General features: G+C 41.7%; 1 protein-coding gene across 1 annotated transcript in view; it reads right to left on the reverse strand.

Moving 5' to 3' along the window:
- Nucleotides 1-13,830, reverse strand: part of LOC124798902 (spatacsin) — a 369,496-nt gene that overhangs the window by 98,317 nt on the left and 257,349 nt on the right. Inside the window, exon 28 of the mRNA XM_047262433.1 lies at nt 8,056-8,233. Within this exon, the coding sequence (XP_047118389.1) occupies nt 8,056-8,233 (178 nt within the window). The remainder of the gene's footprint in view (nt 1-8,055; nt 8,234-13,830) is intronic.

Here is a 13,830-nt window from a genome sequence, read left to right on the forward strand (position 1 = left end):
ACCACCAGCAATACCTCCACTTCAACAGCTGCCACCCATTTTACACCAAGATGTCACTTGCGTACAGCATAGCCAACTGCGGTCTTTGCATCTGCAGTGGTCAAAATATACCGAGGGTCTCACTGAGGCCTTCACAGACTGTAATAACCTCCAAACCTTGTACAAAAACAGATCTCCCATGCCTTACATCTCGAGTCACCCATCACCTCCCAAAGTCACACCAGCCAGCCTCAAAGGAGAATTCCCCTCATGATTTAGTATCAGCCAGGACTGGAGCAACTGAATCACATTCCCATCAGGGTTTCAACTACCCCTCATTGTGCACTGCAATGAGGAATGTCCTACCCACTATCCTTCCCACCCCTCCCACAGTGGTATTCCTCTGCCCACTGAAGCTACACATATTCTCATTCATCCCTACATAATCCCTGCTCCCAGCACCTTGTGCCATAGCTCATATTCCTGTCATAGATTTAGAAGCAAGACCTGTCCTGTACATCCCTCCACTGCGACCAACTCCAGTCCAGTCACATGCATCACCTATCCCATCAAAGGCAAGGGTCCCTGTGAAACCAGTCATGTGATATACAAGCTCAGCTGCAACCACTTTGCTGCATTCTATGTGGACATGACAACCAACAATCTGCTTACTGTATTAGTCTGCTGGTCTCCCTCCATGATTTTGACATCCCCCCCCCCCCTCCCACCACCACCCTGACACACACACACACACACACACACACACACACACAGACGCATGCACATGCACACGCACAAGCACACACACACACACACACACACACACACACACACACACACACACACACACATTTCCCTCCATTACTAAATTGATGATCTCTTGATGGCTCTGAATGTGTCCTATCAACTGATCCCTTCTTTTAGTCAAGTTGTGCCACAGATTTCTTGTCTCTCCAATTTTATTTAGATCTCCTCATTTATTATGTGATCTACCCACCTAATCGTCAGTATTCTTACACTCACTTGTAGACTCTGCCTTCTTTTCTAAGGTTCAGAGTGAACTTATATACTGCAGCAGTAAGACATTCAACGAGCTCGAACCCATCATAAAGAAAGTGACTGGGAATTACCAGAAAGTCAAAGCTAAAGGCTTTTAAATAAAATAGTCTCGAATAGCTTGTATGATGTTAAAATTTAAAATACACTAATCAGGTGGCTAATTTTGTTGTGGTACAAGCATCAACTGACCACTAAAACTCCATGATGACAGCTGGAGAGAGTGGCAACAGTCCGATGATGATTGTACTATGATCGAAACTGATCACCTGATTAACAAATTTTAATGACTTACATGTGATCCTAGACTATTGTTATAATTGTTTTAGTCTTATTTTTTTATCGCTGTTCCAGCAGATGAACAGCAGTTATCTAGTAAAATTGAAGGTGCAGCAGCTTACTCTCTAATTAAGTTCCTCATTTGTGTGGCAATATTGTGCATAGTTGCTTTCCAATTCCTGAGGGTATTTTTAATCCATCATTACAACTACAAGAAAATGCATGTTTTTCTCATGAGATGTGTTTTGCTACATTGAAGCAAAACATCATCATAGTGGCAATTCCTGCTTGGTTTCTCCTCTACAACAGGAAGTGCCATCTGCTAGTTATGTCTTTAGTTTCTTTCTTCATTAGACACTTGATACTTGTAGTTTAATTTTTGGCTGCTTTGTAGAATTATGCTTTTTTTATGTTTTACATAGCACTCTTTTTTATACACCACCGTTTACTGTAATAGTGGTGTATGAAAAAATGTGCTGTGTAAAATGTAAAAAATGTATTGTTCTACAAAGCAGTGGAAAATCAGACTTCCTAAGAAACCAAGCAGAAATTACCACCACTGACGATACTTTACTTCAATAGAGTAAAACATATCTCATGAGAAAAACATGCACTTTCTTGTAGCTGTAGTGATGGAACAAAAAACACCATCAGCAATTACATCCTAGGAGGGTTGCCAAAAAAGTAATGCACCACATTTTTTCCTCAGCCAAACACAATGCTATGAACGTGAAATGTTATGTATGTATTATCTGAAGCCTCCTGAGTGAGCACACCAAGTTTCAATCACTTCCAACAGATAGTGTAGATGCAGGACAGCTTCAAAATGGTGTCAATAGATGATGTAAGTTACAAGAAACATGTCGTCATTGAATTTATCACTGCAGAGAAAGAAACTGTGGGGAATATTCACAAATGCTTGTGCAAAGTCTACAGAGCATCTGCTTTTGATAGAGGTTCCATTAGTCACTGGGCACAGAGGATGAGATCATCAGAAGGTGGTTCAGTGGAGCTTCACGATTTGCAGTGGTCGGGGAGACCATCCACGGCTGTCACACCTGAGATGTTCACAAGGACAGACACATTATGACTCAGCAGTTGGCACTGCATCTGTCTATCAGCAATGGAAGTTCACATAGTGAGCACTGGCTCTGCCACCACGACAAGGATTGGTACTGCCAGGGCATACATGCCCTTGATTCACACTGGAGGAAGGCCACAGAATGGGATGGAGATTACATGGAAAAATAGGGCGTGTAGATAAAATACCATTCTTTTGAGAGTGTAATTCTCATCATGTTCAATAAAGAATTGTTGAAGAAAAAAATATGGTACATTACTTCTGGGCAACCCTTGTAATTAACATGATTAAATTATCTGGCATAAGCATGAACAAACATTATGCAGTATAGTAACAAATTATCATTAACATAGTATACAGATTATGTTTCTACATTTTCCTTGTCTTTTTTTAATGTGTATAGCTTGATTCATTTCACATCCCTAAAGGTATTCTTCTCGATCGGATCTATGGAAGATCATGAATGAATGACTGAATATGACAATTACTACATCTTGGAGCCAAAATCCAGACACTTATCTGTTAACCTTAGAGTCCATATCTGGATGCAGTATAATATACGACCTAAAGATGGGTCATTAATACATTGCACTTTTATTTTGGAGGAGCAGGGTTCTGTCATCACAGTTAATGTTTTACACTGAGGTGACAAAAGTCACGGGACAGTGATAAGCACATATAGAGATGGCATAGTACAGGGTACATAAGGTATAAAATGGCAGTGCATTGATGAGCTGTCATCTGTACTCAGGTGAATCATGTGAAAAGGTTTCCAATATGATTATCGCTGCACAACAAGAGTTAACAGACTTCGAACGCTGAATGGTAGTTGGAGCTAGACGCATGGGGAATTTCATTTTGGAAATCATAAGGGAGTTCCATATTCCAAGGTCCACAGTGTCAAGGGTGTGCCAAGAATACCAAATTTCAGGGATTAACTCTCACCATGGACAACGCAGTGGCTGACAGCCCCCACTTAATGACAGAGAGCACCAGCATTTGCATAGAGTTGTCAGTGCTAACAGACACGCAACACTGCATGAAACAACTGCAGATATCAATATGGGACATTCAACAAACAGATCCTATACGACAGTGCAGCAAAAACTGGCATTAACGGGTAGTCTACGACAGCGGACAACCAACATGATTGCCTTTGCTAACAGCATGACATTGCCTGCAATGTCTCTCCTGGGGTCATGGCTACATCAGTTGGATTTTAACTTCAAGTTGAACAAATATATTTCAAGGACAACGCAATACATGAAAGTGACAGATCAAGTAAACAGAGTAAGACGTGTGTACACTTTAACAGTCAAATCATAACTGAGTCCGAGTCTAGCGGCAACTGGCTGGCTGGCCGCTTAAGTGGCGCTGCTGCTGCATGGCTGGCAGACAGCGCCGCATGTAGAGGACGCGCGCAACTGCGCGGCGGCACTTTGAAAGATCGGCGAGTCACAACACTTTTCACCCCTTTGAAGTTTTTGCACAGGTCTTGATGGAGGTGGCCTGTAGATTGATAAAGTCCATAGGTGTTGTTTGACTGGCCGTAAGGTCTCGAGGAGGAGGCTTCCCGTGTGGACGGAAGTGTCCCCGATGATAACGGGTCGAGATGACAGGAGACGTGGGGGTCAAACCTGCTGGGGACCCATGCACCAATCTGCCCACTGCGGCAAGTCCGGTTGTTATAACAGGAGACATGGGCGATGTGTCCGCGCCCGTAGGAGAAGGAGGCGAGTAGAGTTGCTCCGACAGATGGTGGTCATCTGGTTCCTGCATGGGCACGTCCCCTGGTGGCGTCAGTTCTTGTGCTGGCACCGATATGATGGTGAGAGGACTGCATTGTGAGTAATGAGAGATTCCAGGATCCCGAGCGTCAGGTAGAGCTGAAGGTGCTGTAGCGGCATCCAGAACAGGTATTGCCGGCACACGAGGCCGAAGCTGGACCGAATGACGCACTGCAACACCCATGTCTGTCTGGATTTCATACAGGCGTCGGCCACGGTGTCGTAAGATGTGGCCAGGACTCCACTTTGGCCGCCTTCCATATCCCCGTACCCATACAAGGTTGCCGGCAGTGAACCGGCCAAGCAAAGGCACCTGCGGCCGTGAGGTGGAAGGCCGCAGAAGATGAAGTAGCGTGTGGGGCTGTCGGCCATGTAAGAGCTCAGCCGGGCTGTGGTCGCCCATGGGGGTGAAATGGTAAGAAGCCAGAAAGTGGAGAAGCGCATCATCAATAGCAGAAGAAGTCAGGAGTTTCCTCATCTGAGCCTTAAATGTGTGTACCAGTCGTTCAGCTCACCGTCTGACTGAGGATGGAACAGAGGGGCCGTGACATGCATGACGCAGTGACGGGCACAAAAATCCGCAAAATCGGAAGAGGCAAATTGCGGACCATTATCAGTAACAAGAGTAGAGGGAAGGCCTTCCAAAGAGAAAATGCAAGCTAGAGCATTAGTGGTTGCCGCGGTGGTAGGCGATGTGCAACGGACAATGAAAGGAAAGTTAGAGGAGGCATCAATAACGAAAAGCTAATAAGTACTTAAAAAGGTCCCAAGAAGTCAGCATGAATACGCTCCCAGGGCTTCTCAGGTGAAGGCCACGATGACAAAGATGACTTCGGGGCGGCGGCCTGTGACGCACAAGGGCCGCAGGCAGCGACCATGTGTGCGATTTCAGAGTCGATGCCGGGCCAGTACACATGACGGCGTGCCAGAGATTTTCTGTGAGAGACACCCCAGTGCCCTTGGTGAAGGAGGTGCAAGACCGAAGCACGCAAAGATGCAGGTACCACAACACGCGGCGAAGCATTTTTGGTGGAAAGGCGGATAACACTATCCCTAGCCATGAGGCGGTAACGCACAGCGTAGTAGTTCCGCAACGGATCAGAAGTCTTAGCGGACGGACGATCTGGCCAACCCTTCTGAATAAAGTGTAAAACCCAGGAGAGGGTAGGGTCAGAACCCATAGCAGCCGCCAGCCGGTCCTCGGTGATGGGGAACGCGTCCACAACCCGCTGCTCGGCAACATCCAGTTGGAAACACAAAAGTTCGTCCCTATCGAATGCCAGATCAGGACCCATGGGAAGGTGAGACAGTGCATCAGCATTCGCATGTTGAGCTGTCGGCCGGAAATGAATCTCATAATTGAAACGAGACAAGTAAAGCCCAATGCTGGAGGCGGTGTGCAGCCTTGTCGGGAAGTGATGATGGATGAAACAAGGATCTGTAACAAGATGAAACTTGGATCCATAGAGAAAAACACCAAACTTATGAAGAGCATAAATAATGGCCAAAGCTTCTTTTTTCAATTTGAGAATACTTTTGTTGGGCATCTATGAGTGTTTTGGAGGCATAAGCAATGGGTTGTTCAGAACCGTCAGAAAAACGGTGCACAAGGACTGCACCAACCCTGTATTGAGAGGTGTCCATGGCAAGAACAAGATGTTGGCCAGGTCAATAAGTAGCCAGGCACGGGGCCTGTTTCAGCATAGCCTTCAATTTCTGGAAAGCCACATCGCATGATGCGGACCAGTGAAAAGGCACGTTTTTATGCAACAGGCGATGTAACGGCTGAGGCACTGAAGCAGCAGATGGTAAAAACTTGTGATATTATGCTATTTTCCCCAAGAAGGCCTGCAGTTCCTTAACAGATGTAGGGCGAGGAAGGGCATCGATCGCAGCGACAGCATGCTGAAGCGGACGAATACCATCCCGAGAGAGTTGAAACCGCAAGTACGCAATAGATGCCTGAAAAAATTGTGATTTCTGAAGATTACACTTAAGACTGGTGGTCTGTAAGACATGAAAAAGTGTGCGGAGGTTCTGAAGATGTTCTTCAGTGGTGGAGCCAGTGGCAACAATGTCGTCCATGTAATTTATACACCCAGGGTCAGGGAGCAATAATTGTTCCAAGAATCGCTGAAAGAGAGCAGGGGCGCTGGCAACCCCGAATGGCAATCGTTGGTATTGATAGAGGCCGAAAGGCTGTTAAGCACCAGAAACGGCCGGGAAGCAGTGTCGAGAGGAAGTTGATGATAAGCTTCTGACAGGTCAAGTTTAGAAAAATACTGGCCTCCAGCAAGTTTAGTGAACAATTCTTCAGGTCAAGGCATAGGGTAAGTGTCAATAAGTCATTGAGCATTTACAGTGGCCTTGAAATCGCCACAGAGATGAATATCACCATTTGGCTTAGCAACGACAACGACAGGAGAGGACCACTCACTGGAAGTGACAGGAAGCAAGACCCCTGAAGCAGTGAGACGATCCAGCTCCCGTTTGACCTGATCACGAAGGGCCACAGGAATGGGCCGAGCCCGAAAAAACTTAGGCCGAACAGTGGGTTTGAGAGTGATATGAGCTTCAAAGTCATTTTCACGGCCTAACCCAGGAGAAAAAAGGGACGAAAATGTCGTCGATAAGGAATCCAATGTGCTTTGCACGTGTGGGTTCGTATCCCATCCTCGTCGCCAATTGTTTTAACTTCAAGTTGAACAAATATATTTCAAGGACGACGCAATACATGAAAGTCACAGATCAAGTAAACAGAGTAAGACGTGTGTCACTCTAATGATCAAATCATAACTGAGTCCGAGTCTAGCGGCCGCTGGCTAGCTGGCCGCTTAGGTGGCGCTGCTGCTGCATGGCTGGCAGACAACGCCGCATGTAGAGGAAGCATGTAACTGCGCGGCAGCACTTTGAAAGATCGGCGAGTCACAAAAGTTGGATTCTGGGCGACTGGAAAATCTGGCCCGGTCAGATGAGTCCTGATTTCAGATGGTAAGAGCTGATGGTAAGATTTGAGTGTGGCACACACCCCATGAAGCCATGGACCCAAGTTGTCAACAAGGCATTGTGCAAGCTGGTAGTGGCTCGATAATGGTGTGGGCTGAGTTTACACAGAATATATTGTGTCCTCTGGTCCAACTGAACTGATCATTGACTGGAAATGGTTATGCTCGGCTACTTGGAGACCATTTGCAGCCATTAATGGACTTCAAGTCCCAAAATGTGTCATCTGGGCACTATCATTCACAATTGATTTGAAGAACATTCTGGACAATTCAAATAAATGATTTGGCCACCCACATTACCGACATGAATACCATAGTACATTTAAGGGACATAAACAAGAAGTCAGTTCGTGAACAAGATCCGGCAATGGCAACACTTTCGCAATTAGGGACAGCTATGAAGGCAGCACAGCTCAATATTTCTGCAGGGGACTTCCACTAACTTTCTGAGTCCATGCCACATCAAACTGCTGAATTATGTTAGGCAAAAGAAGGTCCAACACAATATTGGGAGGCATCCCATGACTTTTGCCACCTCACTGAACGTAGTTTGTCTAATGACTTGGAATGAATATTGGGGTGATTCTTTAAACAAAACTATGGCTAATATTCTCTCTCATCTTTGTCCAAATGAGCTAGTGCTCTGACTGTATTAGCTTCATAATGAATATGACTTATATCTCTAACCAACCTCTTTCCTTAGTGGACAGTAGTTAAGAAAATGTGAAAGTAAGTTTCCAGAAAAGTAGGAATTTCCATCAACTTCCTGAAGACACTTACACAATTATAAACATTAAAATTTATAGTGTCTATGAAATACTGATAATACACACGACAAGGAACATCAAGAAAACAAAAATCAAATTACCTTGCAAATGCTGCCTAGTGATGGCTGCCACAATTTCTGAACACAAAAGTTCAGCTATTTCTTCATCAGTAGATCCAGCACAACATACAAGATCATTCACAACTACTAATTTATTTATAGTGTCATTTTCAACAGCAGTTCTGATTAGCGATAGTGGATCTTCCAAACTAATTACATGCTGAAACAAAAGTATTTGAATCTCTTAGATTACAGAAGCTGCTATGGAGTTCCTTTAATTTAGTACTATACAATCAACATTTGAAAAACCCATTTAGATATTTAACTATGTTTCATTTATTAAGGGATGTAAAAAGATATTTTGTCTGTGATATACCACTGCTCTTAAAAGCAGACATATGCGTTAAGTTATAAATACTTTTCAGTATTGTTGAGATGAATGGTAATGACATGATGGGCTGCACAATTATGGGAACCAAACCTGTCACATTTGAAAGTGATATGTGGTTGGTGTTCCTGCACTCTGGATAGAAAAGTTCAAGTTCATTCACTCAAATAAAAAATAGCTACTTTTTAGTATTTGAAATTACAATCTACTAACGAATAATCAAATGAGGAAGGTTACAGAAGCACATGTTCTATATTATGAAGTTACCCCTGCCTAATAATGAGAACTTGTCCAAAGACCTAATGTAGATAATAATTACTTTTCTGCAGATTAAATACATTAATTAATTTTGAAAAATTGCATATGTATGATTTATACAATTTTTCACCAATAATATAGCTGATATGTGAGGTCAGTTCAAAAAATTCCAGAACATTCGTAATTACACGCCAATGGTGTGTTGGAGCACAATGGGGTTGGCATTCCTCCTGCACATACCTGTGTTTAATGTGTAACTGGTAGAAGTTTCATCGTTGTATGTCTGTTACTTAATGTTCGGTGCCATACTGAGTAGAACATTGTGTCACACAGTTTGCAAATTTCAATAAGGAAGAGTTAGAGGAGCAACACATCTACATTAAATTTTGCATGAAACTCAAGAAAATCTTTTACGGAGACACACCAAATGATGTATAAAGCCTAGGATGACGAGTGCTTAAGCCTTACTTGGTGTTATGAATGGTTCACATGGTTTACAAATGGCTGGACAGAAGTTAAAGATGATCCTCATTCAGGAAGCCCTTCGACGTCTACCGATGATGCTCATGCAAGGAACATCACTGAAATTGTGTATGCCAATTGAAGACTGACGCTCCAAGAGATTGCAGAAGAATGTAGCATTTCAGTTGGATCATGTCATTAGATCCTGACACAGCATCTTGGAATGCATCGTGTTGCTGGCAAGTTCATTCCATGGCTCATGGGGTCATGACCATAAAGCCCTTCATCTCGTAACCTGTGAAGAAATTTGGATCACACAAATGAGAACGAGATGTTCCTCAAGAAAATCATAACTGGTGATGAGACATGGATCCATGGTTATGATGTTGAGATGAAGGTTCAGAGTTCATAATGGGTTGGGAAAGGTTTTCCAAGACAAAAGAAAAGCTCATCAGGTGAGGTCAAATGTCAAAACCATGCTGATAGTTTTCTGAAGGACTAATTCATCATGAATTCACACCACAGGGGCAAACTGTTAATCAATAGTACTACTAGAACATGTTGCAATGCCTGAGACAAAATACGAGAAGGAAATGGCCTGAAATGTGGTGAAACAATTCATGGCTCTTGCATCATAATAATGAACTGCACGTTCATCCCTGTTGGTGCATGACTATTGCACAAAAAACGAAATCACTGTGCAGCTTCAACCTCTGTACTCTCCAGACCTGGCCCATATGGTCTCTTTTTTATTTCCAAAGCTGAAAATCCTGTTGAAAGGATGAAGATCTGCAGCAACAGTTGATATAAAACAAAATTCACAGATGGCACTTTGCTCAATCTAGCAAGAGGTGTACCAAGGCTGCTTCTGGAAGTGGGAAGTGGTGGGAGTGGGAGTGATGTATCAACTGTGGAGGAGAGCATTTCAAAAGATACAATGCACAATAAGTAAAAGGTAAGTGTATAAAAATGTTGTGGAGAAAGTTCTGGAATTTTTGGAACAGATCTCTTGTGTCTCTAAACTAAAGTGATCAGCATTTTCATTTATTCTCATTTTACTAGCTTCTTTCTTGACTGCACATTTTAATCTTTTTGTTTTTTCCTTATACACATCATTCACCATCAGCACCCTTCCCTTCCTAAATTGATCTAGATTCAAACTAGTATTCTGCAAGGAAGTAAGATTAATTTTTAACATCCCTTCAATGATGGAATCACTAGAAACAAAGTTCAATCTCAAAATGGATCAGCATTGGAAAGTAAATTGTCCATATCTTTTTCAAAGGAATTATACTGGTGTTTGCTTTAAGCAATTTAGGTAAACCATAAGAAAACTAAATCTGGGTGACCAGACAGAGATTTTAATGTTCCTCTCCCTGTATGTAAGTCCAAGTTCTTAATCACTGCATAATCTCACTATGAAGTACTGTTGTTGAGAAGAGTGCTTAAATCTCTTTCCAGTACTGAGGGAAAATATGATTTATGTTATAGAGCATATCATCTGAACATGGCAACACAGTCTTGGTGGAACCAGTTATCGTAATACAATAAATGCTTTACTAGTGATACTGGCATCTGAGAGTTGCACACTATTGTAGATCACCCCAAAACTCAAACAGTGTCAGGAATATACAAGGAAAAGTGTGAGATTATCCACAAGGTGAGTACAAACAGAAATACATTACATTTTTGTTACATGATAAACCACAAAAATTTAAAGACTGTTAATTCAACTAAGTATCTGCTGGGAACTACAACTATGAAAAACTTGTATTGGAATGATCACTACACTACGCCTGTCCATCTACTGCTAGAGTCTGGCTTTGCAGTATGATATCCTTCACAGGATTAATGGAGGACATCAAAAAAGTCCAAAGAAGGGCACCTCATTTGTATTATGGTGAAATAGGATGTCATGGTTATGAAAGCAAGTTGGGATCACAATCGTTAAAACAATGCATTTTTCATTGCAGCGAGATCTTCATGCGAAATTTCAATCATCAACTTTCTCCTTTGAATATGAAAACATTTTATTGCCATCAGCATGCTTAAGAGAAATCAGAGCAAATACAGAAAGACGCAAGTGTTTCATTTTTCTCATGCGCTGTTAGAGAGCAGAAAGGTAGAGAAACAGTCTGATGGTGATTTCAAGAAACCCTCTGCTTGCCACTTAAGTGTGAATTGCAGAGGAGTCATGTAGATGGAGATATACTACTCATTTCCACAATTCTCCACACAAAAATGTCTTCCCTTCATTTTTCTGTGAACTGATGTTATGTATAAGTCTTTGATACAATTCACATCATTTTGTAATGTAACATACATGTGTTTAACCAATGTGACTAGGTCCAGAGATACTTTGCTAAAAACATTGGCTAAGGTAATTGGTGGAATGCAAGCATGAAAATAAAATGGCCTCACGGTAAGTGAGGTCTCCTTCTCAGGGTGATTAAAGTAGGCATATAGATTGCTTAAATAAGTCTCTGTAGGGTGGTTTAGGCGTGGGGCTGGCGGGTGGGCAATTTCAGTTATGACTGACTTAGCCGCTCGAGCGCGCCTATATATTTTTACTTGTGTACAATATGCAGGTGCAGCTGTTAGTTTACTCTAAACTGAAACAGCAATTCAAATTCACTGTACACACTTGTGAATGTTAAATTTATTTCGAAAAGTCTGCTACAAAGCACCAAGGCATCAGAGTTGGTTTACACAAAGTTGCAATAACTGATAGTGGAGTGGACATTCCTCAGCCCAGAAGATTCTTTTTCTTGATTGGCTCCGTAAAACATCAAGAATGAATGAAAGTGTATTTCATTATCGAGAGCTGCCTGCAGTCTATTGACCACAGCCAACCACAGAGAAAAATGATACAGTGATGGCTACCAGCCCTCTGTTTGAATGACTCTACACCAAGGAGCAGCTGACATCCATTGTGGGAATACTTTTTAGTGGCCCATTATAAATGTCAACCAACAAAAAATTTTAATTAGATTTACATATTAGAACAGACACTGAGACTGACTTTAGATGCTTATGGTTACTTTTCACTGACAACAAAAGAAAAGAAATGATAGTGGCAGTGATGCAAGTACAACTGGTTCTCAACTGGGTATTGATTTCCAGAGTCTTCTGCAAGTGCATGGTTGCTGGAGCCAACAGGAACACATCAGCCAGCGGCATTAGATATATGTAAGAGATTAGGGTTTCTTTGATAACATGTTTATCACAACATTTATTCTGATGGTGTAGTTTAAATGCTAGTTATTGGCTTCCTGGAAATATTTGCAAATATCTGAATTTTGGAGAGCCACTTGGTCAATGTGTCATCATGGACCGTAGGAAGTTGCTTCTGATGAGCTACACATTGACCAATGTAGCGAGCAGCTGATTCTGTTGCCTAATATAAATCATGTACAGGTTCCCAAAGTATAATCTGAGGTGTTATAATTAGTAACTTGGGATAGAAAGCAGCTGTTGCAACAAGATAAGGATGTCATCAAATAAAACAAGAAAGAATATGTTTAATACACATACCAGATGATGGGTACGTCTCGTATCAGCTTTTGATTTTACAGATTTATCAGAATTATTATTATTGTAAGTATAGTGATTAATATTTGGAAACTGGAATGGAAAATGTGCTACGTGTAATTTTTTCACAAAGCACGTTTTTAATGCTGTTGTGTTCTTGATCATCTATAGCATGTCCCTAGACTTGTTCAAAATCATGGAGAATATGTTTGAACATTCATTACTAAATGGCACAGGTTCCTTGTGTCAAGCAGTGCTTCCCAATGGACTCCCAAGTGCCATGCTTTTTCCATTTAGCCTGAGATGGTTTGAAGATATAACATCCACATTTTTGGTGAGTGGGCACACCTTCCTGAGCTGCAATAAAGACTTTGCAATTATAGAGAAATGAAGAAACGTAAACAGGCCTTTTGTCCTACAAGATGCACACAAAAATTGTTCGGACAGCTAAAGCTATGAGCCCATTCCATATAATTCCAATGCAGACAACTGACTTCTTTGATTTTAAAGAAGCTGATGAAACATCATTGTCAGTGTAGGCACATAAAATCTCCAAATGCAATAAGATGAAAGTGTCTCATACCGATCCATCCCAAACATCTATATAAACTTCTTACTCTGAAACATAAAAATGGAAAAATGTCGATGTATTCAAAAGAGGAAGGTCTATGGCAGATTCAAGGCATGTCTTACTTCATCTGACAGACCAGCCATGTTTATCAGCAGGAAAACAGAAAGGCCTGTTGAAGATGCTATTTCTTCCTCAACAGAACAGGGAGTTTTACAGTAAACTCTGCAACATTTGATTCCAGGAATGGAGTTGTGCATGAAACAAAATTCAAAACTGAGACACTCTTTTTTCATGAATGTAATATTGTTCTCCTCTTGTAAAAAAATTAAAAAGCAATGAGAACTAGTTTTTGTGGATTACAGTCCCACTAGTTAAAGTATTACTGCTGTATTTCTCTACTTGTATTATCAAAATTAAAACATAGTGCCTCTGTATTAATGGCACTAGAAATTAAAGCTTCCCTATTAGCCCTTTGAACCAGTAAGTTTTCTGGTATGGCACTTAGAACATTCATAGTAAATTATTTATTTTCTAATTTGATTCATCATGTATTGCAGTGATGAGATGGGCAGCATAATTATGTGGTATCAGAATATTTTCTCAATTT

The sequence above is a fragment of the Schistocerca piceifrons genome, chromosome 5, assembly GCF_021461385.2.
Source record: "Schistocerca piceifrons isolate TAMUIC-IGC-003096 chromosome 5, iqSchPice1.1, whole genome shotgun sequence".
Taxonomy (NCBI): domain Eukaryota; kingdom Metazoa; phylum Arthropoda; class Insecta; order Orthoptera; family Acrididae; genus Schistocerca; species Schistocerca piceifrons.